This window comes from Cyprinodon tularosa, unplaced genomic scaffold, assembly GCF_016077235.1.
Source record: "Cyprinodon tularosa strain WSP-4 unplaced genomic scaffold, ASM1607723v1 ctg420, whole genome shotgun sequence".
NCBI lineage: Eukaryota > Metazoa > Chordata > Actinopteri > Cyprinodontiformes > Cyprinodontidae > Cyprinodon > Cyprinodon tularosa.
This window is the reverse complement of record NW_024039142.1, coordinates 694915-720718: the sequence shown is the minus strand read 5'-3', so window position 1 is coordinate 720718 and position 25804 is coordinate 694915. Positions and strand designations below refer to the sequence as shown.

The 25804-nt window shown below is 38.4% G+C and overlaps 1 protein-coding gene across 6 annotated transcripts in view; it reads left to right on the top strand.

The window, feature by feature from the left end:
* Positions 1 to 25804, top strand: part of tcf3b (transcription factor 3b) — a 35211-nt gene that overhangs the window by 1988 nt on the left and 7419 nt on the right. For 4 of the 6 annotated variants that reach the window (XM_038299213.1, XM_038299212.1, XM_038299209.1 and 1 more), the window contains exons 2-15: positions 1876 to 1972; positions 5269 to 5341; positions 11792 to 11865; positions 14198 to 14270; positions 14692 to 14732; positions 14942 to 15074; positions 16450 to 16496; positions 21927 to 22026; positions 22106 to 22206; positions 22462 to 22555; positions 22672 to 22730; positions 22831 to 22906; positions 23082 to 23143; positions 25477 to 25674. In XM_038299213.1, coding sequence (XP_038155141.1) covers positions 1898 to 1972; positions 5269 to 5341; positions 11792 to 11865; positions 14198 to 14270; positions 14692 to 14732; positions 14942 to 15074; positions 16450 to 16496; positions 21927 to 22026; positions 22106 to 22206; positions 22462 to 22555; positions 22672 to 22730; positions 22831 to 22906; positions 23082 to 23143; positions 25477 to 25674 — 1206 coding nt within the window. In that variant the 5' untranslated portion in view covers positions 1876 to 1897. The remainder of the gene's footprint in view (positions 1 to 1875; positions 1973 to 5268; positions 5342 to 11791; positions 11866 to 14197; positions 14271 to 14691; positions 14733 to 14941; positions 15075 to 16449; positions 16497 to 21926; positions 22027 to 22105; positions 22207 to 22461; positions 22556 to 22671; positions 22731 to 22830; positions 22907 to 23081; positions 23144 to 25476; positions 25675 to 25804) is intronic. The other 2 variants (XM_038299211.1, XM_038299214.1) reach the window with 2 other exon arrangements.

Below are 25804 nucleotides of genomic sequence, written 5' to 3'. Positions count from 1 at the left end.
CATATTAGGATCTGTAATTTTTTGTTGATTTTTCTGCAAAGCGCATCAAATAATTAGTCTCATGTATTACTATTTTTACTAATGTTTAGCTAGGACTACCAATATTTTTTTTTTTTTGGTTTTGTTTTGTAATTTAAACCAAAGACTTTATGTCTGGATAGCAAGGGGGGTGTTGTTTTTTGGCAGCTGGCCGACAGTGTGCAGGAAGGGGATTGCTGCATCGCTAAGTTACTCTGTACTTCATAAACTTGGAAATAAAGTTGGTCAATCTGTTGCTTTCTCTTCTACCTCGTTAGAACAAACTAGAAACATTATGGGCTATTTTTCTAATCTTTCTAAATAAAATCTTTATAAAAACTTAGTACAGCTAATACATATACTTGATATTTGTGTATAGCAACATTAAACACACTTCTGTAATTTTTGCAACTCTGCTTATCTCTAGTTTGTTTTACTGAATGTAAACCAGTCATTAGGATTAAGATGTATAGCGTTGGTTACAACAGTGGTGCCTCTTAACTGGAGGTGCAGACTCTTTTGTGGAGAATGACCCTTCTTCTCCTCTTTGTTTGGGGTGACAAAGACCCCCTCCGCCACCTCTAATCTGTTCGCTTCAAATATTGATCCAGCAGTAGCTGAAGATGCCATTTTGCTACATAAAAGCCCACCCCCACTCACACCACCCACCTCATAGGTAGATTGTACTTGTAAAGTTTGTCAGCTACCTCCTTCACCGTGCCATACGCCCCCTTTTAGTCATGTTTGTGATGTTAAATTAGTTTGTTTTGAACTTAGCTGATGTTCTACCACGTGGCCTTTTCTTTAAACATTGTCATTGAGCAAAACTAGTTGAATTTCTTGAGATCAAGTTTATCCCTTTACTTTCCGTTCCACGTGTTTTTTTTTTTTATCCTTTCTTTTTGAATGCGTTCGCATTGTGTTGGACTGTTATCTCTGAATTAAAAAAGAGGCCGTAAAACTACTCCACCTGTTGGTGTCCAAATGCCTCTATTCTTCCACTTGCTCCCTTCAATGCTAGTTCCTCCTAGAGCCGTCACCGCTGCTGCCGCTCGGCTTCGGAGAGAGAAAGCCTCCGGGCTTGCACTGGAATTGAAAACACGGGGTAAATCCTGTATTCATGCTCACTGTTTCTTTTGACAAGCTTCTTTCTGAGTTGACATATGGTAATTTGGTAATGACGTGTTTGCATACAGTCATTAGCTCTGCCTTTCACCCCCATTTCCTTGGGCTAACAATAGTCCCAATTATGTCGGTAATTGTAAGTGTGTTAGTTCTTTTATGTAGCGGTGATCGACATGTGGTTCTTTTATTGGCCAGGGTTGTGTAAAATGAAAGATAAAAAAATATGATATATTTACTTGGAAGTGATTTGACTTAAAGCAGAGCGCACATCAGTTCATGCAGTTTCTAAAGGGAAATATGTAAGTAGACTCTATCCACATCAGGTCATATTATGTAGCCTTGTGTTGTCCTTTTTTTCTCCCCCCAATCGGTCCATAATGCATCCAGGTTGTAATCTGAGCTGTGTGTTTTGGTCAAGTTACAGCCTTGTTTTCAACCTCTTGAATATACAACACTTGCTTATGACCTGAAATTTTGTTTCGTGTAGTTTAAAGGGGAAGAACAGATTTGTTGGCAATCACAAAGTGGCTTTAAAAGTAAACACGTCGCTGCTGCACCCCTGCTTTGGTGTCTGGTAGAGGGAAAAACAAATCTTCAAAGTTGTGATGTAACAGACAGCAGTAGAGTAGTCTCAGTCATTCATTACCATCATCATTTTTTTCTTGAACATGTAACTTCTCGTTGTGCTCGCAAGTGCAACTAAAATCCTGTATCTGCAAATTTCTCTCTTAGGGTTTGTTAGAGACTGAAGGGTATGAGCGAACAGCAGCAAAGAATGGCTGCAGTGGAAACTGACAAGGAACTCAGCGACCTCCTGGATTTCAGCGCGGTAAGAGAGGGGGAAGAGCGGTCTGGGTGGTTCTGGGAGGAAGGAGACGGTGCAATACAGGTCTGAATTATGAAGAGCAGTTAAAGATGGTGGTTAGAGTATGAGAAGATGGGAGGGGGGGGGAGGGAGAATGCAGAGAAATTATTTTAAAATGATCATAAACTTACAAAAAATATATGCAGAATTCCTATGCAGCATGGAAATAAGTATGGAAAACTAGACTTCTTTCCTTATATTTATATCCCTCAAAAATCTGGGTTTTTGAAGTATAAAGTGCTGCATTAAACAGTTAATGTATCTTGCATCTGTTGTTTTTGAATTTCCACATCTCAATTTGAAATTTTCTTAAACTTATTTAATAGTTTGCAGTCACAAAGCAAGTCAATCCACCGATCCAAACTGTAAAAAAAAAAAAACACCTTTTTTTTTTTTTTGCACCTGTGTGTTGTCCTAGATCCAAGTTTAAAATATAAATCTTTGGTTTTCAGGCTTGATCTGTTTAGCTCTAATTAAGGTGTCAGTTTAAAAAGAAATTGCTTTTCAAAAATCAGAATTTGGTGTAGAATAATACAATTTTAAGGAAGAATCAGCTTAACCTGCCAATAAACAACGCGCAATGGAATATATAGCACATAAAACCATACTAGGGTGGGTTGTTTATACTCAAAAAGTCTAAAAAACCTTGGAAATTGATTCTGGAAAAGTTTTCAAAAAATGTGGTTGGAGATATGGACGACATATTCTGGTATTTACTGTGACTATAGTCGGTTGTTGCTGAAAGTAATTTCAAATTCATCAAAACTTTTAATTTGAAGTCTTCCAGTCTGGGCCCCCAAAACACTAAAGCGATTCTTAATGTAGAGAATAATGATATTAAATAAACTTTTTTACACAACTTCTAATACACACAACTGAGATTCAGGTCTGCTTTAAATTCTGCTCTATTTATTGATGCAATATTTTAAAAGTAGAATAGCAATCCCAGCCATACCAACAGCTAATGAGTTTGCAAACATTGAGTGTATCTGTATGACTCTGCACAGCATACACAATGTATATCTATTTTTTTCCCTCATGATAACTAATGTTAGTCAGGCTTTCTGCTCTGGGAACCAGCCTATATTTCACCGTTTCACCAGACATACCAGCTGCAGTTTAACAACGTTGTTAGCTTAATAAGACTGGTAGGTGAAGCCTCTCTAGTTTTCCCACAGTGATTTTTTTTTTTTTTTGTCTAATCAGATAGATTCCCCTAAGAAAATAATTTGCAGCAGCCTTCTTTATGGCTGCTGACTGGCAGTGCACACTTGGATAATAATAATATTAGTGAACCTGGCTTTTTATTTAGGTTATCTAGTTGTAGTAATGTATGAACAGAGGGAAAAAAAATCCTGGTGCAATTACTCTGTTAGATCAGAATATAAACAAGGAAACCAAAACCACTGCATGGAATACTGGAATATTTTTTGCCTGCTCTTTATTTTGTTAATAGGATCTTTGGGGGGAAAGCAGGGTTCTAAACTGGGCTGAACAGAGAGCGTCTGCGTCGTCTTTTTGTCATATTTTCAGGAGATTTTTACTGCTGCTGCTCTGAGCTATTCTCCTGACATTATCTACAAAGCGGATGGAGACATTCTGCTCCTTTTTTTTTTTTTTTTGTTTCATTTTGTTGTGAAACCTTTTACAGCTTAACGCTGACATAAACATCTCAAAGCTCCAGTGGAGATGTGTTAGTCTTTTCACCCAAACAAACTGAAAAGCCTGTGTAGCTCATTAAGTATTTAATAGTTCATGCATGCTTGCTAGCAGAGGTAATGTTTGAGAAATACCATGCATTTGTATCTACTTATACTCAGTAAAGCTCCCTGGTTGCTTGTTGATCATGTTTTATCGTATGATAAATAAAGAAGCTAAAAAAGTGAAGGATATTTTTTGATAGAGGGTTGGTTTTTAAATTGGAATCACAGCCAAATAAAAAATGCAAACAATAAATGACTAAAACTCCTTTTTTGCAGTCATCCTAGCACCAATTTAATGAGCTGATATTAGCCAGTCCACTTATATACACCCTTTAGTTTACAGACATACTACTTGGAACTTATTAATTGTACTTTTAAATGGTGCAACCTTAAAATGGTTGGATGTTTCTCCTTTAGTTTCCAGGCAATGCCTGTCTGTGTTTTTAAAATCTGATATATTTTCAAGCTACTGAATTTGACTTGGATCAGTCCGTAAGCCTGCTGACCAGCAGTGCACAACAACATTAAGAGAATCTTTAATATCTGATTAAAGAAACTTATTAAGGAGAAAAATTGTTTTCCAGTGAAGAAGTTAAGAAAAAGATGGAAATATTAGGAAAAAAAATCATAATATAAAGGAGATTAAATACATGTTAGGCAGGTTTTTGTGTTTTTATAAATAGATTTTTTTTATAGTTTTGTCCTTTACTACACAATAGGCTGGTATTGATAATGAAATAGTAGATAAGTGTCAAGTAGTTTAATACGATATGATGCAGCTTTCCCTACTTCCATCCATTAGACAGTTAAATTCTGGGAGGACACAATGATTCCTCCAAAACAGTCCTCACCCAGGCATGGAATGTAATGCCATGCCTCCATACGTACAAGTCAATCAGTTTTTAAGATGAGTAAGTCTAAATTGTTCAAGTACCGTCTCTAATTTTTGCATGATGAGGATAGCTGAATGAAGAACCGTTAAGAAATTATCACTTTCCCTTTTTTTCTGTTTTGTTCTGGTCAAAGCGAAGCATGCAGGTTTAGGCGTAGAGTGAAGCAGGATCGCTCAATATGTGATCAAAGCAAAGATGGCTGATTTCCTTAATCATACACTGCTTTGGCACATTTAGCTCTGGTATCCTTGCTCAGAAAATGTAAGGTTTGTGCAGCAGGCAGGTTTGTGCGGTGTCTGGTGAAAGATCCAGACCGCACCATGGCCTTGTGGTGAAGCCCACTGTGGCTCAATGACATCACTGTTAGTTTATGTAAATGTTACTCATAGTGCTGGCTTTAGATGGCTGTGTCTGATGTGTGCACAGGTTTGGCAAGGCTTTCTTTGTTCTAATAACTTCATTTGCTAACATGTTCGGCTTTCGTGTTGTCAACAACATATTGTTGCTATTAAGTCTATCTGTTTGTGGTGCATAGCTACAGAGGTTGTAAAGAAAAATAGAAAAACCCAACCAGGCCCAAGTGTGTGTGATGCTATAAGGGGAATGGGATGTGTGAAGTGTGCCTTGCTTTGTTAGTTAAATCATCTCTGCTTTTGTCTTGCAGATGTTTGCGCCTCCAGTAGCCAATGGGAAGAACAGGACCATGACTCTGGCCAGCACTCATTTTGCTGGGTCAGGTAAGCAGCTCTTCATGCACTTCATATTCAATTCCTGTCACTATAATCCTGTATTTCCCAAAGTATAGTTTTATTAGTTTTTTTACACCTACATTTGTTTGCAAATCGGATCTTTCATGTGTGATCTTAATGTAAGGCTTGACTGAAAACGTGTGCATATTAAAAACACCTGAAAGAGTAGAGGCAAGTGTTTGAAAGGTTAACTAACCAGCATCAGACTTTAAATTTTTCCCTTTGGGCTTTGTGGTATCTTTTACACGGGGAGTTTCACTTTAGCTCATGCAGGTTTTGCTATTACCATCACCACTTGAATCGGAAAACACAGGTTGAAACACCTCCTTTTTATTGACTGCATTTATATCTTTCTAACTTTTCAGGAGAATCAAATAGCGCTGATTAGAGATGATCAGCCTTTTCCTTTTTTTCCTTTTTTTTTTAATCGGCTCTAATTAAAACAAAGAATTAAGCTAATTTTTTTTCATTTGGGATTAATAGCATATGTTTACTAAACTCTGAATAGGGCAGTAGATGTGTTTATTGTCCAGAAACTATTTTTTTAATCATTTTTTTATGTATTTAATGAGGAGAAACACTTTCAGGATTTGACCTGTTGATCACCCATCACGGTGATAGGAGGAAAAAAGTGCTCTCAGAATATCTGCTGCTTAGATTTGTGCAGATTTAGAGCTAATATTTCTATTTTTTTCTCTTAAAATTATATGTGTGCATTTTTTATGTCAGTTCTTTTTAAGCAAAATTTTGTAATTATTGGGGTGTTAAGGCTCATTCTTTCCACTAAACTTGGTTAGTGTGAGCAGTTTGAAGCTGAGGTCTGCAGCTAACAGATCCAAACATCCTGAACGCTTTAGGCTGGCGTTCCCGTCGTCCTGAAGGTTATTAGTAAGTCGTGTTACTTTCGTTCCTCTGTCACCGTGCCAGCTTGGTGTGTGAAATCGAGTCACACTCTCAGTTCCCTAGAGTGAGAAGTTGGCCGCTGAGGAACAAAGGCAAAGAAGGGGGCTTATGGACTTGAAACAACTCCCCCCCCCCACCATCCCTGAAGTGTAAAACACTCCTCCCCCAACACGGCACTGGGTTCTTACCCCCACTGATCTGCAGGAAATGGCTCAAGTCTGAGACAATGTGCCTCAACCCGAGCTCACAGCCTTTTAAACTGGCCCAGCATGCAGCGAGTGGGTAGAGAGGAGAAAGAGAGCTTGTTGAATAGAGGGATCAGAATGTGGAAGGCAGGATTCAGTTTGTTTCTGTTACAGCAGGCAATTACTCAGCAGTGAGGAGTTAATTCCTCCCCCTCCTCAGGTCCTAAAGTGTGGCCCTTGGTCATTGACACCCATTATAATGTGATACTTAAAGCTGTCACCTTTAGCTTTGGGCTATCCTGCAGGTACTCCCTAATAACTCTGGAGTCAAAATGCTAACATATGCAGAGTCTCACCTAAGTGTTTCCTGTAGCTTTCTTTTACATCCTCGAAATACATTTGATCCCAGATTTATTATATTTATTTAACTAAAATGGTGATTATGTACACTTCTCTTTATAAGTCTGGTCCCAAATGTTCCTTGCTAGCACTGCTCTGTTCCCCGAGGCCAGGAAACTCATTTGTTGCAGAAATGGTGACCATCACAAAACAATGTCCATCTCTGACGTCAGCCAGGCAGCTTGTGTATATTCAGAGACCCAGCAGCGCGGGAACGGTAGCGAGCTGCCTAGTGGCCCACCAGACCACCTCTATTCATCAACACAAAAGTGCTCAGAGGGGTGCTAATTGCATTAGGCGTCCTTCTCCCTTCCTCAGTGGCCTGGGCGTGTAGGATAGGATAGGGAAGGGTGGGGCTTCTTGTGTGGAGTGGAGGCAGGAGGAAAGAAGATGAGGATTGGCAAAGAACTGTGGGATGTTTGAGGAGTTGGGAGGCAGAGTGTGACGAGGAGTGGTGGGAGTTGGCTAAGCCCAGCAGGCATCAGGCAGGCGTCCCCTCAGTCACCTCTGCAGCTGCTGGCAACGTCTCCAACCCCTCCACCCGCACAAACAACACAAATACAAGAGACATGACAGGCTCGTTTCCTGTAGATCACTAAAAACAAGGCTGAATTTACACATCTGGTGTTTCTTCTTAACAACTCTGCCTTTAATGGTGATAAATTCTCACCTGTTTTTGTGGCCGTGTTATTTTCATGCAGTTCTGTCCACATAAGTAAGGTCTCATTGGGAAATTATTGTGGGGAGGGGAGTGGACGGCAAGTGGCTTCCTTCTTCAGCTAAATTAGATGTTTTCAGAGCCTGCAGCCATGAGAAAGCTTTGTAGTTTAGAAAATAAATATTTTTCTGGGCTCTGGTTTTCAGTCAGTATTTGTCTTTCCATGTGAGTACAATCAAACAAGCTAAGCCGCAATCTAGGGAGATTCAGACAGCATGTAAACTCACCAATCCTTTGGATTTCATTTATTGTTCATTTTTAAAGTTGAAAACCAAATTGTTAACACAGCTTTATTGAAATTAACTTAATTTCTTCCATTTTTCTCTTGCTTCTCATTTTACTGTATTTAGTATCATGTCTGTAAATGTCTTGGAACATGAACCATAGTGTGTTTATTTCAAATTAATATAAGATATAAAATAATAGTTAAAATTTTTAATGAAGTTGTTTATATTCAGTCTTAAAAAAATTTTCTGTGAAAAACTTGCTTTTAATTCATATTCTGTTATGGTTTCTTTTGTTTCTACTTCATAAGCAAATCATTGGATTGCTGTTTATGAACCCATGTTAGACACAGGCTGTTAGATTAGATGCCTATGGTATAATTATCTTTTAGAAAATACCACTATTTGAGCTTCTTTAACTATAAACTTTACACAAATATGAACCCTATTTTTTTTATATTAGTTATTCAAAACTAGAGATTGGCTGTTGTTTTTTTTGTTGTTTTTTTTTTTAAGTTGATAACGTTATTTTGACTTAAGTCCATCTGACCCCCAATAGATGCTGTTGATATTACAATAGATGGGAAAAAAAAAAAAAAAAAAACTATTGTCCGGCTGAATTGGTAACATAATTCAAACTGCTTCTAATTAACAGATTAGAGTTCCAATAATCTATTATTTAAATTTATTTTTTAAGTGCTAATTGCACAAATAACATGGAACTATTTTCCCATAAGTAAGAAAAGTTGTTTTTTGTAGCAAATTAGGTTTTGTTTACAAAACATATTTCTAAAATTTTTTTAGCAACCTTTGGTGGACATTAACTCAAACACACAATAAAAGGAAACTAGGTCAGGAAATATTTTTATTTTTTTTTAAATAAAGGCAGAATTTTAAACCAAAGACTGTCTCAGTTGTTTTCTAAACTACATTAGAAACTTGAAGTAAATGATTAAACCTAATCTGCATCTTTATGTTGCAAGACAACCGGATTTTTTATTACGCACTAGAATAAACATTTCATCCTCTGTAAATAGATGTACAAGTCTCTTAAAAGTGCATTACTCTATTAGTAGCCTTTGCTGTTGGTTAAAATGAAGTAACATTGACTTGACTAAACGTGTTCTGTTACAGTCTAGAATTTAGAAATAAAGAATGTTTAATAAACTTGAATTTAGAGGGACATAATTAGATTAGAATAAACTGTCAATATTAATGTAAATGTAGCAGCATTCTTTCTGCCAGCTGAATGCCAATATGCAGCAACAGGTAGGGGAGGGGTAAAGCTCTTACTCTATGATCAGTATAGGTGGATAAATCTCTGGCCATTCCTGTATTTTATGTGCTCCCATTGAGATTATAATCAAACAAAGTTTAAAGCAGTGACTTTTTAAAATCTTGGTAAACCTTAAAACTGGTGGCATGTGGCCCGTGCTTATTTGGTCTGTCTGCTTTAACAAATCCCCTCACCTGTTTCGACCATATCAGAATAAATCTCCTCCGGCCTAATCACTTATTTAAAAACCTATGTCAATTAACCTCAGGATGTCTCAAAGCTTAGAGAAATTAGACTTTTTAACATGTAAATAAAACAAGTTGTTTTTGACAGAGCTTTATGGTAGATTTAAATTACTTCTTACCTCTAACTTAGCTTTTTTTCTGATAAACCAAATAATTAGATGTCTAATACTGTTGTCAAAAAGTCTCCGACACTTTTTCAATTTGTTTTTACAGACAATTTACTGCTTTTGTGTCTAAAACTGTCTGTTTGGCGTCCTCCTCAGTTTAAAACGGAGTTACTGCGTTCCATTTGTCCTGTGTGCTTAGCCTGCACTGGCAAAACGATCTAGAAATAAGTAAAAATGTTTTAAATTAAGTGTATTAATTTGAGTAGGTAAATAAGATGATTTGCCAATGGAATGAGTATTTTTACTCTTAAAATAAGATATTTAGATAAAATGCACTTGAAAAAAGGCAATGCAATTGAGTTTTCTTATTTTAAATGTAAATTGTCTTGTTCCATTGGCAAAATGTCTCTTTTACCTCCTCAATTCAAGAACAAAGTCACTGATTTTGAAGAAAAAATGTCTTATCTAGATTTTGATTTTTTTTCCAGTGTGGGATGTAACATCACCCAGGTAGAACTGATGCAAGCAGCTCTACCTTGGGCTGCTATACACATTGGTTGACATTGGGACCGACAATGTATACTAAATGAGTTATTTAATATCAAAAACTTCAGTCAGAGACATTAAAGTCGTTATTTTTATTAATCATCAGTTTTTGTTTCAGATATTTACTGACGCTCCCTACAAAATCGTATGTGGGAGGAGAAGAGAGCTACGTCCTGTATTGCTATAGTTGTTAAAAGTAAAAATTTTCTCTGTAAGAAAAAACTGACCATTGAGGGATATGTGTTGTCTGTTGATGTGCTTACATATCTAAAATCTGCCAGTTTGCTTGGCTTTATTTAGGCTGGCTTGCTTGAGGTGACAAGCTAGTTTGAACCAAGAAGCAGAAATTGGTTTTGTCAGTTCAGATTTCCACATGTTTTCATTTTTACCTGAACCCAATTCTTAATTAGACATTTAAAAGCAGCAAAACATAAACCTTAAAATAATCCCATCATTGCAGGGTTCAGTCTTTAACATCATTTCGGAGGTAAAAAAAATATTCAAAGCTTTTGCTATATATATATTTTTCCCTCCTATTGTTGCTGATGCATTGATATGACATGGGTAAACAATAGAAAAAATCTCTGTTCTGGCATGGTTGGAGCTCTCATAGGCGCCAGAGCCACCTCCGCAGCTCTCCACCTTGTTTTAATTGCCTTCAAGTTAATTACTCCAGTAAGTGTGAAACAATGTTGTCAGACTTCCCCTGCACAGCGCTCTCACTCTGCTCTGCACCCCTGTTGGCCAAATGAGGAAATCATAGATGGATGAATAGCACTGTTTGTGGGATACTAGCATTTTATGTGTTTTTTTTAGTAAATGTACTTTGTTTAGTAAAAGCTGCAGCCTTCTATAGGAAGGCTGATTTTCGACTTTAACCTCTTTTATCTGCCTGATTTGCTTTTACTGAACTTCTCTTGGCAACGAGCTTTGCCTGAAGTGTCTCCATCCAAAATCTGTCATCTTAATTCAGCAGTATGCTCATCATCAGCAGCTCTGATATCAGTGAGGGGTTTGTACTATTGCTGATCTGAAGGTGGGCATGGCTGATCCTTTAAGGTCCCCCTCTCCTCCTCCTCGCCTGCCTGATTCTCCATGCCACTGGCATCGGCCCCATAGATCACGGCTGTCTCAGCGTGTGTAGGTGCTTGCACCGCTCTGTTAGCCTCATCGCTCATTCTCACTCGTCAACTATGCTGCTGATCTCACCCAGACCCCGTCTCACTCCCCTTCCTGACTGCCTGCCTACCGCTCGTTTCGTCTCCTTGCTTTCTCCTTCCACTTGCTCGCTGTTTTGCTTTCTCACACACATTTTTTTAATTAGGCAAAAATCAAAGGCATGGTATGAATATTCATAAGGAAACTGCATTAATATGCACAATTATGCAAATCAGCATGCAATTAAGCCTTGTGTCTCCAGAGAGCCTGGATAGCATTAGTGCATTAGACAGGGAGAAGGGGATGATGGGGGTATTTTGGAGTTTTCTGCTCCACCAACCTTCGACTGTATTTTCTTTGTGCCACACTTCAATTCTTTCATTACCTCTAACGTTGTGCTTCAGTCTTTAGCTTTACATTTTGTTTTGTTTCTGAGAAGTATGCTTAGAATAATTAAATATGACATGAATAACATTGTACCCTCATGCATTACATTGGGAAGCAAATGGTTAATTTTCTGGTGTTCAGTAATGATAATGAAGTTTAATCAGAACATTGCACAGCATTTTTATCACGTTTTCACCTGAATATTGTTACTTTTGTATCATTACTCTGTGTGACAGCCTTTTTGGTCCCACCTGCCAGCTCTAACCACTCATTACTGCATCCTTTTCCAGCTATCGATGAGCGCAGTGGCTCTGGGTCTTGGGCCTCTGCAGAACAGAACAGCCCCTCTTTCAGCCAAGGACGGGTAAGATTCATACACACAGACATACAGTCGCACTGTTTAGTCACACCTGATTGTAAAATTGCTTATCTAAGAAGTAATACCAGATGCTTTGATACAGACACCCTCACACATACTCAAATAATCACACAAACGGAACAGAAAAAAGCCCATCCTATCTCCTGCAATGTGGGATGTATGATTTGCAAAGGCAATTTTATTTATTTATTTTGTTGCTCTCTACCTAATAACCTTGGCCCAAGATCCGGTATTGGCAAGCACCCTTGTAGCTTAGAACCTCTGTTGAAGCCCAGCGGTAATTGCAGCTTCCCATCCAGCCTAACTGTCTTGGCACCGGCGCATAAATACAAAGTACAGGGGGTGAAATAGATGCAGAAAGCTTTGATTACCACAAGTTGATAATTAAGAAAGTCAGACTGAATCCCTTGAGCTGGTGGAGATTTGTTTGGCGTTGCTCCCATTAGAAAGAAAAAAAAAATCAGAGGGAGATGAGCACTAAGGTGCAGCGGAAAGCTGACAATGTGAGGATGGCTTTGTATTTAGATGTGTTGCTCTGCAGGGTATCATAGATGCAAATTCAAGTAACAAAAAAAAAAAGGCTAAAGACTCTGGAATCAATAATAAAAAAAAATCTTAAAGTATTCAGGATTTTTTTGTGAGTATCCATTAATGTAGTTTTATTTTTGTCCCTTGGTTTACTGTGCACACATGACTGGTAATCAGGATACAGATTGTATATTATCGACTCTTTAATCCTCAATGTTATGCACTCGTAAAAGGAATTCCTTCCCTGTTGTTGTTTTTATTTTTTATTTAATGCTAAAATTTAAGTAGCAGTAACTACCAATACATATGCAGCTCTGACAGAGATGTGCTTATTCTCCAGTTAAAGGGTGCATTTAATTAATTGACGTGTGATATTTACAAACCGCATACGATTAATGTTTCAAAAAAGCTGCAGCATCATTTCAATGTCTCACACTGTTTATCATTGCTTCATTTCATATCTAAGCAAAGAAAACTGGACTTTCCTCTGACATCTTATTTCCTTGTTTTTAAGGCAGAACCATTATTAAGACAGAATTAGTTCTTCAAAATAAAAGCTCTTAAGGTTTTTTTTTTTAATAAACATTCAATTTTCTTATTTATTCTCTACATAGTTCATTTTGGATTTCATCTGGTTTACTTTTGAGCTAGTAATTTTACATCTCAAAGTAACGAGAATAGCCCTTAAACCCTGCTTAATGCTATGGTGAAAGATTCAAGTATGGGGAATAAAGGGTCTTGGTTTTGTCTATGTGAATACAGTGATGGTGCTTTTTTTTTCTTTCATTTTTTTTTTATTTGAAAGAAATAGTTTTTACACGGCTTAATTTCTACATCCTTTGATCAGAATTGATTATTTATTTTGAAAATGAATAATTATACTTTATTTCAAAAATAAATATTATTAGGTTAATAGTTAATTTTATATGTGGATATAATGATTAAGATAATAAATGAATGTTTTGGTAAATTAGCAGAAAGGATGTTTTTTTTTCATGGAGGACCAATCCTTCTATAATTATGAATACATTAATTATACAAATGAATAATGAGTTAAATGTATAAGTTGTTGCAGTAAATTGCAGTAAATTAAATATAAGCTTATGAAATGCAACATCATTAAAAACATTAGCACTACAATAAGGGATCTAAATATCTCGCATATTTTTGTTTTTGGTTTCTCCATAGATCTATTCTGTTATGCGATTTAAACTACTACTAAGTTATGTATTTGTTTCTGAATTTATTTGTAATTCTGGATGGATTGGTACTCCACTTATTACCGCCATCACACTGTGCCTCTTGTTTCAAGGCCCTTTTTTTTTCTTTTTCTGAGATTTCCAGAGATTGTCCTGCGAGCCTCGCAGTTCTTACACATGCGACCACTTGGGAGAGCTACTAAGAGTATCGTAGTTCAACTAACCAAAACCATGAATAAAATTTAAACAAAGCAATATTAATAGATGTCTTCCTGACGTGGCAAAAAATCCTGTGAATTTCACCCCTCTGATATGAGTTGATTTTTTTTTTTTTTTTTTCTCATGATCACACCCACATAACACGTTTTAACGTACTGTTATGTATGAGAACATAGGAAAGGTGTCAAAGCTGCTTAGTGATTTGAAATCAAAACCAACCTTCATTCATGCTGGTTTTGAGAAGGCTGAACAGAATGCATTCAGTGTGAAAAACATGCCATCATTTTTAGAAACTCTGGACTTGACTTGTACGTGATATCTGCACTTTATTAACATTTTAAGGTCTGTCATATTCTGCACTGGTTCCACAGAGCTATGCAGAGGGATCCCACTTCAGTGAGCATGAAGGCTTGTCCTCTCCGTTTATCAGTTCAGGGATTGCAGGTATATTCTTTAATTTTCCTTTCCATAACTACTATATTTTATTTTTTTGCCAAATTTCTCATCATGCATTTTCTTTGTAATTTGACTGTGTAATGTATTGTATGACCACGAAAATTGTTTTCAAGATTGTGAAATGTCTGTGTCTGCATTCATAGTCCTATATGTGTGCGTGTGTCTATGTTCATCCGTTGAATGCTAGGCATGTTAGGGTGCTGAAGCAGAAACCCTCCCTGGGGTTTCGTCTGGCGGGCAGCTTTGTGCAGCTGAGCATATTGAAAAAAAGGGGGAAGGCCTACCCTGAACAGTTTCTACTTGTGAAAACATACCTTTATTATTATTATTATCACACATCATTGCATCCAAGTGTTTTTGAGCAATCTGTTCTTATTCCACTGTAGTTGAAAACATTTTTTCCTTGCAGGTAAAAGCGAGAGGCCACCGTACACCCCCTTTGTAAGCCAGGTATGTTTCACTGTGTGCTACGTCTGACAAGGCCATACAAGAAAAACCTAAGTACTGCATCACTAAAGGAAGCTCCACTTTCTCAGTTCTCTTTTCAGACACTTTGAATTTACAACAGTCTTTGTTTCTTAGAAGAGAAGTTGATGTTTTTTGTTGTGCTTTCCCACGCAAGCTGTCGGTTAAAAGATTTGCTTTCTCTCTGTCTCCAGCCTGGTTTATTTCCAAGTGACATAGCGATGCCCAGCCCAGATGCTTTGTCTCCCTCGGGCATAAAGTCAGGCTCTCAGTTTTATCCGTCATATCCCAACAATCCCAGGAGAAGGCCGCCTGAAGGAAGCCTAGGTAAATAAAGCAAACATTAAACATTATATGGTGCTATTAAATCTTTATTACTTTTTTCTCTCTCTCTCTCTCTCTCTCTCTCTCTCTCTCTCTCTCTCTCTCTCTCTCTCTCTCTCTCTCTCTCTCTCTCTCTCTCTCTCTCTCTCTCTCTCTCTCTCTCTCTCTCTCTCTCTCTCTCTCTTTATTACATTAACCACTTTAGGATCTTAGTTGGTTTTCCAGAAGTTTGAGTATAATTCAGTTTTTACCAGATTAGGGTAAAAACCTGAGATGAAACGTTTTTTTTCCTTGGTACCTATTTAAAATATTCCACAGAGAAACAGGAGATTCAAGATCAGATAAACCAGTTTTAGAGGACTTGATATGTTTCATTTAAAGTTATATTGGAGGATTTTGGCAATGTAAGAAACAAAAACAAAAAAAATGCACATACACAACCTTGTACCCGTTTCTGAGAGGGAACCCTATTAAACTCGGCAAGAGCATGCATGAGCCCATTTCTCCTCGTGCACACTCAATTTAAAAATTTTCCACTCTGTCATACTCACCACCGGTAAGTGAAAATGGGTAAGAGCACATAGGACGTTACGTAACATATCACCAGAATGATTAAAAAGTAGGAGGACCAATTATTTTGAGGACCCACCCGGAAAAAGAACATCCTCAACTATACCTTTAATTGAGTACTCAGGATGTTTGAGCAAAAACTAAAATATTCTATTTGTAACCAATTGACAAATAAGTGCATTTTACATTTATTTAGATGGCGGTGTATTCCCTGTATACTAGTAGTTGCACATGCAACATATGCTGTGGAGGTAAAATATTTATCCCTTTAAACCTTTATTGTGCTGATATAATGGCTTATATTTAAAGGGCTGACCTCCTGATTCCTACTGTAACACATAAGTGAAACACATGCTGCAGGATAATATATTAGTTTTAAACCGTACTGAAAAGCTTTCCTAGTCATAAAAAATATGTATTAAATTAAACGTTTTTGTTGCATTTAATAGAGCTAGTTTTATCACCTATTGACTTGGGGGGGGGGGGTCATTTCAATAAATGACCTGCCAATCTTCCATCAAAGCCAAGCAGAGATTATTTTTATGTGTCCTTTACTAGAAATGCTTGTTTGTTTTGATTTTTATCAGTGCAACTGTACTGTGGTTGAAGATAAATGTAGAAATGATTTATTCCAAGTAACACACTTGCTCCAGCTTGCTCAAAATCTCTAAAACTGCATCAAGCACATACAGCAGCACCTGAGCTCGCATAATTTTTTGCTAACCTTTCATTTTCTCCCCCCACCAAAGTCCCTTTTTCTGTTTTTCTTTTTACTTTGTTGTGTGACTTTTAAATTTTCTGTCCACAGAGACCCAGCCAAAGAAGATTCGGAAACCCCCTGGTTTGCCATCCTCGGTAAGACCTGATTTCTTTTTAACTCTTTTTTTTTTTCTCCTCACCTCACAGCCAGTTTCCCACTCTTCTTTTCTGCTTGTACAAACTCAGGCTCCCTTAACCTGTTTTAGCAGTCCTGTGAATGAGGACTGGAGATTTCTGCTAACATATGCACTGGGGGCTGACATATAGACTCCAGAATAACATGATTTCCGGGTTCATTGCTTCAGTCGTGTGGTCCTGAGTTTTGTTGGAGCTGCCTGACAGTCGAGCAGTTTTGTGTGATTATGTTAAGTGACTCTTAAAAAAGAATCTGAACTAGATAGAATAGAACATGTTTCCTGTTTCATATTTAAGAATTATGATTTCAGCATTTCTCTGATCTATATGAATATTTAGCGGAAAAACTGAAGTTTAGGAAATATGTGCTTTTTTCTTCCATTCATCCACCCTTAATATGCTTTTTACAAAAAAAAAAAGAAACAAAAAAAGATCAGTCTGTAAACATCCGTGCATGTTTACACGGACACTGTCTAGGAACCCTAGTTCACTGTTATGTCTGTCATCAATTTGCCTTTATTTTGTCCTCTCAGGCTTCTCAGTTTGTTGGATGATTAGCATTTAGCTTCCAGATTCTCTCCAAACTTCCACTCTCTTTTTCTGAGCACTGTGAAGTTCCTTGTGAACTCCTGCCCGACTGTAACTGGTGTCGTTTTTGTCAGTGTGCCCGGAGGTCTTAGCAGCTGATGGGAGGATGACGGCAGCCGCACATAGCTGGAAATACAAGTCACCGTTACTCATTTTATTATACTGAATCAAGTTCATGCCCATTCATGAATCATTGGCACATTTTAGGTTCGACATGCCTGAGACGCAGCCAGCTGGGTTAAACTGTTGGGAACAACAGAGAGGGTTTAGTTTCAAAAAGAGAATCCAAATAAGATTAGCTAAAACAGAACCTTCTCTTAATATATATATCTGTTTAATGGATTTTTTTTTCAATTTGGCAAATGTGAGCAAAATTTTGTGGACAATCTGCAAATGGCAAAGTCGCTCTTTAGATCCATGGTTTAGATGTTTCTCTGTTGAACAGACCTGATCTGGGTGAATCTGTCATTAACAAGGTTGCATGTCTGGTCTAAATGTTATGCTGAGCCTCTGAATAGATGAGATATTGTATATCTAAAAAATCTTTTTTCTGCTGCTGTAGCTCTGGTGTAACAAACATGAAATTGTTCCTTGTATTTAATTACTGGACATTGTGTAAACCTGATACGATCTTTAAAATCTTTGTTTTGTTGTTTTAAGAAAGTGAAGCTGTGTTTTGACAACACAGCTGTTGGCGTCCACCTGTAGGCGTGTGGCGGTGGCTGAGCGCACGGACACTTTCTACATCAGAGTTTTGAGTGTGAAGCCTGTCTCGCCATGGCTCTGTTTTTCTCTGAACCTCTGCTGTTCTCTGTAGTAGCATGAACGATGAGCTGTGTGGTTTTAGGTGCAAAATGATGAGATGTCTGTTTGTGTGAACCCCCCCACCTCTGCCTCACCTCCGCCTACGCTTCACCACATGATGGCCTGGGTGGGCCTCCCCCCTGTGAGTGACCCAATTGTGAGGCGCAGGGCTTGCAAGGCCTCTTAGCCCCGTGTCTGAGCCCAGATTAATGACTGCTGCCGATGATCCCGTGGTCTCTTTCCACCCTCCTCCCTTTCCGTTTGTCTTAACCAACCTATCAATTTTCTATTTTATCTACTTTTCTTTCAATTATTTTGCTTTGAATCAGAAAACTTAAAGTATCCGATCAGTTCCTATAAACCCCTCCCCCTCCTTTGAGCTCAGAAACTCCACAATCATTTGCTTCTCTTCTGCCCCCTAGTTGTCCCTTTGCTTACCCACAAACCTTTGTGGTTAAATGTAAGCGCTTGGAGGTTGGTTTGATGTTAATCTTCATCTATTCCCCCACCTTTAGCAATAAACCTATGTTTTTCTTCTATGTATAGAGGCCTTTACACGGTCATAACCTGAATCACATTAAACCCGTATTAGTTAAGGATTTTGCCCCATAAATCTCTTTCTTCCCGGAGAATACAATTACCCGGCAGCGCCTGTCATTGTGCGGCGCTGTGCTCCCATCTAGAGCAGCAGGATTCGCAGGACATTGTTCCCGGTGAAAGAACAACTCAAAGCTTATTGTTAAATGAAGCCATCTCCATCATGTTTCCCCCCCGAATTAACCGTGATCATTTTAAATCCCCCGTTTCCTTCACACTCCCCTGGCCGTATCAAGCTTTGTTTAAGTCATTTAGATTACCGTCCCTTGTCCCCCTGAACACCCCTTATCTCTCCACCCATTTCATATATCATTAGGACCTTTTTTTTTCTTTTTTTCTCTCCCTTCCCAATCCTTTCCTTACCCCTTTACCACCCCCTACCCACCACAGTTTCTCCCTGTCTCTCCGTCTCTTTCCGTCTCTCTCTCGCTGACTGGCTCCCAGCCCCCATTTCTCTCTCTCTCTGTTTCTCTCTCTCTCTTTCTCTCTCTCTCTCTACTCATTCCCTCTCCTCAGCCCAGCTGCCTGTGGAGTTGGATGCGGTCCAGGAACAGGCAGATGGCTCTGTAATTAGAAGTGCATCTCTCCATTCCCTTTCCACTTCTCCTTGTTAAATCAAATTACAGAAAAAATCTCTTTTCTGGATTAGCATTCTTTGCAGCATAGCCTTCATTCTCTTCTCTTTTACTGTTTCTGCCATGTAATACAGAAGAAGGCAAGAGAAAGAGTGGCACACAAGGGTGAATGAAAACAGAGGACTTCTTGCGTCCATCCTAGGTCTTTATCGCTAGTTCTGTTTTACAAGCATTTAAACAGGATGCTTACAAATTTTCACATATAGAATTTCAGTCTTGGTTCAGTGCTTTTGGTTTGTGCATGAATGGGTGTGTTGGCTCACTAAATGCATGGTATGTATGTGATCTGATACTGAGCATGTTAAAGGGCGGGGCTGGAGGACTGGCAGTGGGATGTCACTGGGGTCCTAGGAGCGAGAGGAAATGCTCACTGTGCACTGGGATTCAAGCCGCCGCTTTACCCAGCATGCCATGTCCACTGTGGTCTCCTCTACAGGCAAGGAGCTGGCCCTGCTTCCTCCTCCACCTCCAGCAGACTCCCTCATGCCATCTTGTGGCCATTTTAGGCTACTGTAAGCTAGTATTTATCCTTGGCTACCTAAAAATAAGGTTGTCGGCATAAAAATATTTTTCCTCTTATTCCAGACTGCTAAACTCAACATTTAAATTTTATTATTAGTTATAGTAACTTTATTCATTGCTTTTGTTGATTATTCTTGTTGATAGACACAGGCTGTGCATGTCCTTTAGCTCAAAGGATTTGGGGTCCAGGCGTTCGCCATGTCTGTGCTTCTATTTCAAAACAAGAAAGGAGTGTAGAGTGTTTGACTACTCCCTAATGATCGCGGGTATAAAAGTTTTCAAAGGCTAAAGCAGTCTAAGGTTTTAAAAGCAGATCAAGTAGCAGCTGAGCAGCTGATGAGCCATAAAATAAACTAATGAATTGCTGTAAGATTATACACGCTGTTTGTGTTCTAGGTTTGTCCATTTTTTTTTTATGGATGCTTAATGGAATTAGACTTTCGCAGAAGTGAAACTTAAACTGACCTGCTTCTAAGCTTAAGGTGCTATAAAATCTGATTGTTTTTCTTGTGAATATCAAATCATGGTTTGCAGATTGAGTGTCCAGTTCCGCTGGATTTAATTCCAAAATGTCTTTATTGTAGATTCTTATACATTAGCCTGCATCAGGCTTTATTTTTTAACATGCTGCTCTTTATTCATTTAATACTTTTCATTAGAAAAAAACATTTTTAACTTTTTATTGTGTGCAAAATAAGCAAAAGAAAGCAATTTAACCATCACAATTATTAAGAAACACAATGCTTTTATCTGTTAAGGTGCATTATGGAGTCTTCTAATGATACTGCCACCTGTGGCCAAAACACAGAGCTGCAGCACTGCTCTGCTCTATCTTGTAGCTCGCGTTCGTACTTAAGGTGTCTTTTTTACTTTTTCACCTTACATTGAGTTGCCATTGATGCCGGAGTTGATCTGGATGCCAGTTGTGTCTTCGTATCAACACTTAGATTGTTAGCTATATTGGACCCATTTAACATGGATGTGCTTGTCAACATTTGCAGAATAGCATGGGACCACTCAGTACGTTCATTGAAAACAGGCTACAGGCTTATAGATGCATTGGCGCCGATCAAATGATGTTTTAGTCATAAAGGGTCAAATGAAAAGGCTATTATAATCAGTAAAAACGTACAGAGTGTCTCTTAAAGCTCTATTTTTGTCACACTGATGAAGTTTTTATTAGGTTGTAGTCCAGTGATCTGGTGCATCTTTGTTGGATAAACCCAATACTGTGCCTAATGTACCAATCTGCCTCATTCTTTGTTTTAAATTTTTTTGCTGTAAACCGACCTGCCAGCTGGTTGCACTGACCCTTTGTAATCGTAACAAGACACTGTTGAGCCTGGAAACCGTTTCGCCCCTACGTGAGTCCTAATAGCAGTAGGCTGGGTTAAACCTACCATGCTATCTTGGTTCTTTCAGTTGATGCACAACATAAATGCCTTCAAATCCTACCTTGAGGGGTTTGGTCCAAGATGCTTTAGTTTCTCACACAATAACTGCCTGCTCTGCCACTTTTGAAAAGCTAAATATGTCATTCTTACTTTATTGGACAGAAGAAAGATCAGATTTCAGACTCCATCGTTCAGGTACTAGGTTTCATTTTATCAAATTGATCCCAAACGGGGAAAAACAAAACGCAATGAATAAAGTTGTGTTTCAATTTTTTCAGAAGACTGGCAGATCTACGGTTTTTTTTTTTTCATTCTTTCAAGAATGCATAGATAACTAGGCAGGTATCTGTTTAAATGAGGTAAAAAGAAAAAGGATTAAAAAAGGCCCCAATGTCAACTGCAGAAGATCATTACAACTGCAGGGATGAACACATTTCTTGGGGGAACCTACCTTACCACAACATGGTGCAGCTGCTCAAAGACGGGGCTCTCTTTCTGAATCTGGCTGTTTTTTTTTTGCATAATACAATCCCATCACAATTGTTGCTCGTTTCAATTGCTGGTGCACAAACAGATGGTTGCACACAGACTCCTGTTTTTCTTATTCACTTGTATTCTGCGGCTTTCTTCCATCAGTGGTCTTGATATGGAAATTAGGAATCGAAAATAAAAAATTTGTTATGTTGAGATGTTTTAATATCCTATACCAGACCAAATCCTAGAATCTAGACATGAAGCTAGAAGTTAGGACTTATCAGTTGCTCGCTTTATAATATTCCAGCTGACACTTTGTTGATGAAATAGTTGAAGCTGTTTTTAATGAAGTCTTCATTGCACATGTTTTTACTCAGGTATACGCCACTACAACTGGAGATGAGTTTGCCAGGGACAACGGAGGATATCCTGGTGCCAAACCCGGCGCTGTCTATCCAGCCTCCTATTACATGCAGGGTAACAACTAGAAAAAAGTTGTTTGTATTTTTAATCTTTTTTTGATACAGGTTTTTAAACCTTATTTTTCATTCCTTAGAAGACCCATGGTCATCTTCTGGCTATTCTGGGATGTTGGGTAACTCTCCTCACATTGGTCAGCCAGGCCCCTTCCCTGCTATCAACCCACAGGACAGAATGGTTCGTTTGTGGTTCACTGTTCCTCGAGTTCTCAGCATTCTATGACAATGTCGCAAACAGCAGGACAACCCTACAATCAATGGAAAAAAGATGATTACTCTGATTATGAATTTTCCATTTTACAACTGTATGAAGTTGATCTTAGTTTTCCCTTAAAATTACCTCATTATGGTGTATTTCATTCATTTCTTTTGTACCTATTAAAGGCTTGTGTACCTTCTTTTGAAGCATCACACTGTGTCTCTAATCCAACAGAACTATTCTCTGCCCAGCGGCGAGGTCAACGGCTTCCACACCGCCGCCACCACCTACAACCACACACCCACCATCAATGGAGAGGGCATCATGGGTAAGCACCCTTTAAATCAACCCCTGTCTAAGAAGTATCTGGCAAACATCTTCCATTGATCTGTTGGACTGCCACTGTCATTTAGTTATTCATTTATCTGACTATTTACTTTGCAGCCAGCCGAGGCACGACGGCAAGCAGTTCAGGAGATGAAATCGGAAAAGCTCTTGCTTCAGTGAGTTAATTATCTTTCTTTTAAATGTGCATATGAGTTTTTGCTTAACATCTATCAGAGTGTGGTACATACAAATATCTAAACTGAATATGCCTTTCAGATTTACCCATCGGACCACAACAGTAATAATTTCTCCTCGGCTCCCTCCACTCCTGGATCTCCCCAGGCTATTGCAGGTACACCTCACCCCTCACTTAAACTACATATGAATCATTCTTAATCGTAAAGAAGGGAGACTTTACTTTGGGGAGAGAAGAAGAAGAGAAACTGTGTAGAAAATGTGTCTGTGGCGCCATCTGGTGTGTATATACAGCAACTGATGCTTGACCTGATTCAACATCATCTCTGCAGGAGCTCAGTCTCAGTGGCCAAGACCAACCACACCCAACTATGAAGGGCAACCACACACACTGGTAAGTTGGCGTATTTTTGCTGCATCAAAGAAAACAAACTTAAATGGGTGAGAGGTGACATTGGTTTCTGTTATAAGTACAGGGTTTCCACGGGTCATTAACTAATAATGATAGTACTACTTTGGACTTGCAATGCACTTTACATTTAAATAAATCCCAAAGTGCTACATAGTAAAACAGGTAAGTGCTAAATAAAAACACATGGAGAGCATGTGTAAATTACTGTTTTTTTTTTTTTTTTTAATTAAGGCCTAAATTGGCATTAAAATTTATTAAATGCAATTATCGTGGCATTTAAAATGCATTATTTTAATTAAAAAAAATAATTGAACGATTCAAATTAGCTCATCGAATGAATAGAAGGGGTAGAGCGTGGCCGCCTGTGGCCCGGGCTGCCTGTCACAACTCCAGTCCAGCGCTGATGACGTCATACACGTGCCGCTTTGTTTTTAAAACATATAAATATAAAAAATATAACATCGGATGTCTGGGGGACAGTGATTCGTACCATAAACAATACATTATAAACAGTTTAGTTTGTTGCTCATAGGAAGACATTAATTGGATATAACCAATTAACATTGGATATTCAGTATCTTTAGAAAAGCTCCGAATGACACAAAACTCTTATGGGTGAGTAGAATATGATGTAATAACTTAAAATCAAGGGCCCAATAAAAAAAAAAAAAAAACGGCGTTTCCCTTTAACATGAATGGGTGAGATGAGATGCAATCTATAATTATACTAAAACAAATTTTCGTGTTGATAAAATAATCTTTGTTTTGTTTTCTACATCAGCTCTTGTATTTTAACATCTTTTTTGTGATTTGTGACATATTGACAGAGATAAAGACGTAGTTCTTAAAATGAAAATTAGATATACAGCCTTTTAAATTGAACCTAAGCTTTCCAGTCTAGGCTTGTTTAAAACTAAGGAAACTAAGCTGCTTCTTGATCACTGTTTAGTCAAATAAAGGTGTTTTGGTTCCTAAACTGTGCATTAATATGAAGTATTTAGTCCAGGTTAATCCCATATTTACCCAACATGTCTTAAGTGTTTCAGATCTTCACTGCGTCTGCATTGTTTTGCTGCTTTATTTGTTTCAAGCTTCCTTACAAATGTTTTCACTACAAATTTAATGTGCTTCATTCTTCAGCATGTTGTAAAATGCTAACCTGACAACAGCCAGATGCATGTCTCGCTCCGCCCAGCTCCACTCACATACATCTGGGAACCTGCTCATTGAAAGTGATTTCCCCAACCGAATTTATGGTCTGTCCAATCAGGACGCAGGGCGGGTGTGTCCTGGAGTGGAGAAGCGACCGTGAGATTCCAACAACAATGGCGGCTCGCATTGAGGAAGCAAGCGTTAGCATTGATGCTGCTATTTCTTCTGTGTTATCCAATCTATCTGATATTGTTTCATCAAAAGAACATCAGAGAACGGCTTTGAAGGCTTTTGTTGGTGGAAACGATGTTTTCGCCCTTCTCCCGACCGGATTTGGCAAGAGCTTGATCTACCAAATGGCTCCTCCTCTCACAGCGTCACGGGTTAGCTTCGGTGTGAGTGGTTGAAATAGCACGTCAATAAAGATGACAGACAAGTGGCTTATCCAATCATATGCAAGGAGTTTTGATAAGGCCCAGCCTTCAGTAAAGGCAATTCCTATGGCGGGTTCCCTGATGTATGTGAGTGGAGCTAGGCGGAGCGAGACATGCATCTGGCTGTTGTCAGGTTAGTAAAATGCTGCTTAGAAGAGAAAATTAGTCGAATTGAATGTGTTAAAGCATCTTAACAGCTTCATGATAACAGTTAATAGGAAATATTCATGGCTTAACAATTAAAGGTTATCCAATTAAACAGAACCAGTAACAGCTGTTCGGTTACAGTAAGTGCTTTGCATTTAATTCACTCTGACTGTTCTTCATACAGATTAGTGGTGACGCTATTCCCTTATGAATAAATACAAAATATTGTGTTAATAACAACCTAATATAAACAAAATGAATGTTTAAAGGGTCATCAAATGGTATTTATATAAATTCCTGGCAATTTTAAGATCTGATTTCTTTCTTCCCAAGAAGGAACAAATCTACCTCAGCTGCAGCTCTTTGCAGATTTAACTTTTAGCTCAAACGTCCCCAGTCCATCAGTCAATTTATTCTAGATGAAAATACTGGTAGTTTTCTATGTAACGCTATGGCAGTCTATCTTTAATAGCCTGTACCCATTTAAAAATGCAAAATTACATTTTCCACTGATATGCAAAATGTGTACACATGCTTCTATAGGTAATGCCAATGCTCAGGTTTCATTATTTTTTTTTGTAGCAGAATAAAATGGAGGACCGCTTGGAGGAGGCCATCCATGTGCTGCGTAGTCATGCTGTGGGCCAGAGTCCAGCATTAGAAGGAGCCCACTCTGATATGCACAGCCTGCTGTCCTCGGTCCACAACGGGGGCCTTGGAGGACTCTCCCCTGCTTTCCCAAACGCCAGCCTTGCTCTTAGCAACAGACATCCTGCTTTGGTGAGTCATTTTTCCTCTACATGTGCTTCCTTTGTTTTCACCTTGTAAAGCAATTATATTACTTCGGCTGGAAATTGGTGTGCTGTCGCACACAAGGCATAAAGCTTTAGCAGTTAAAATGTTTCTGAGG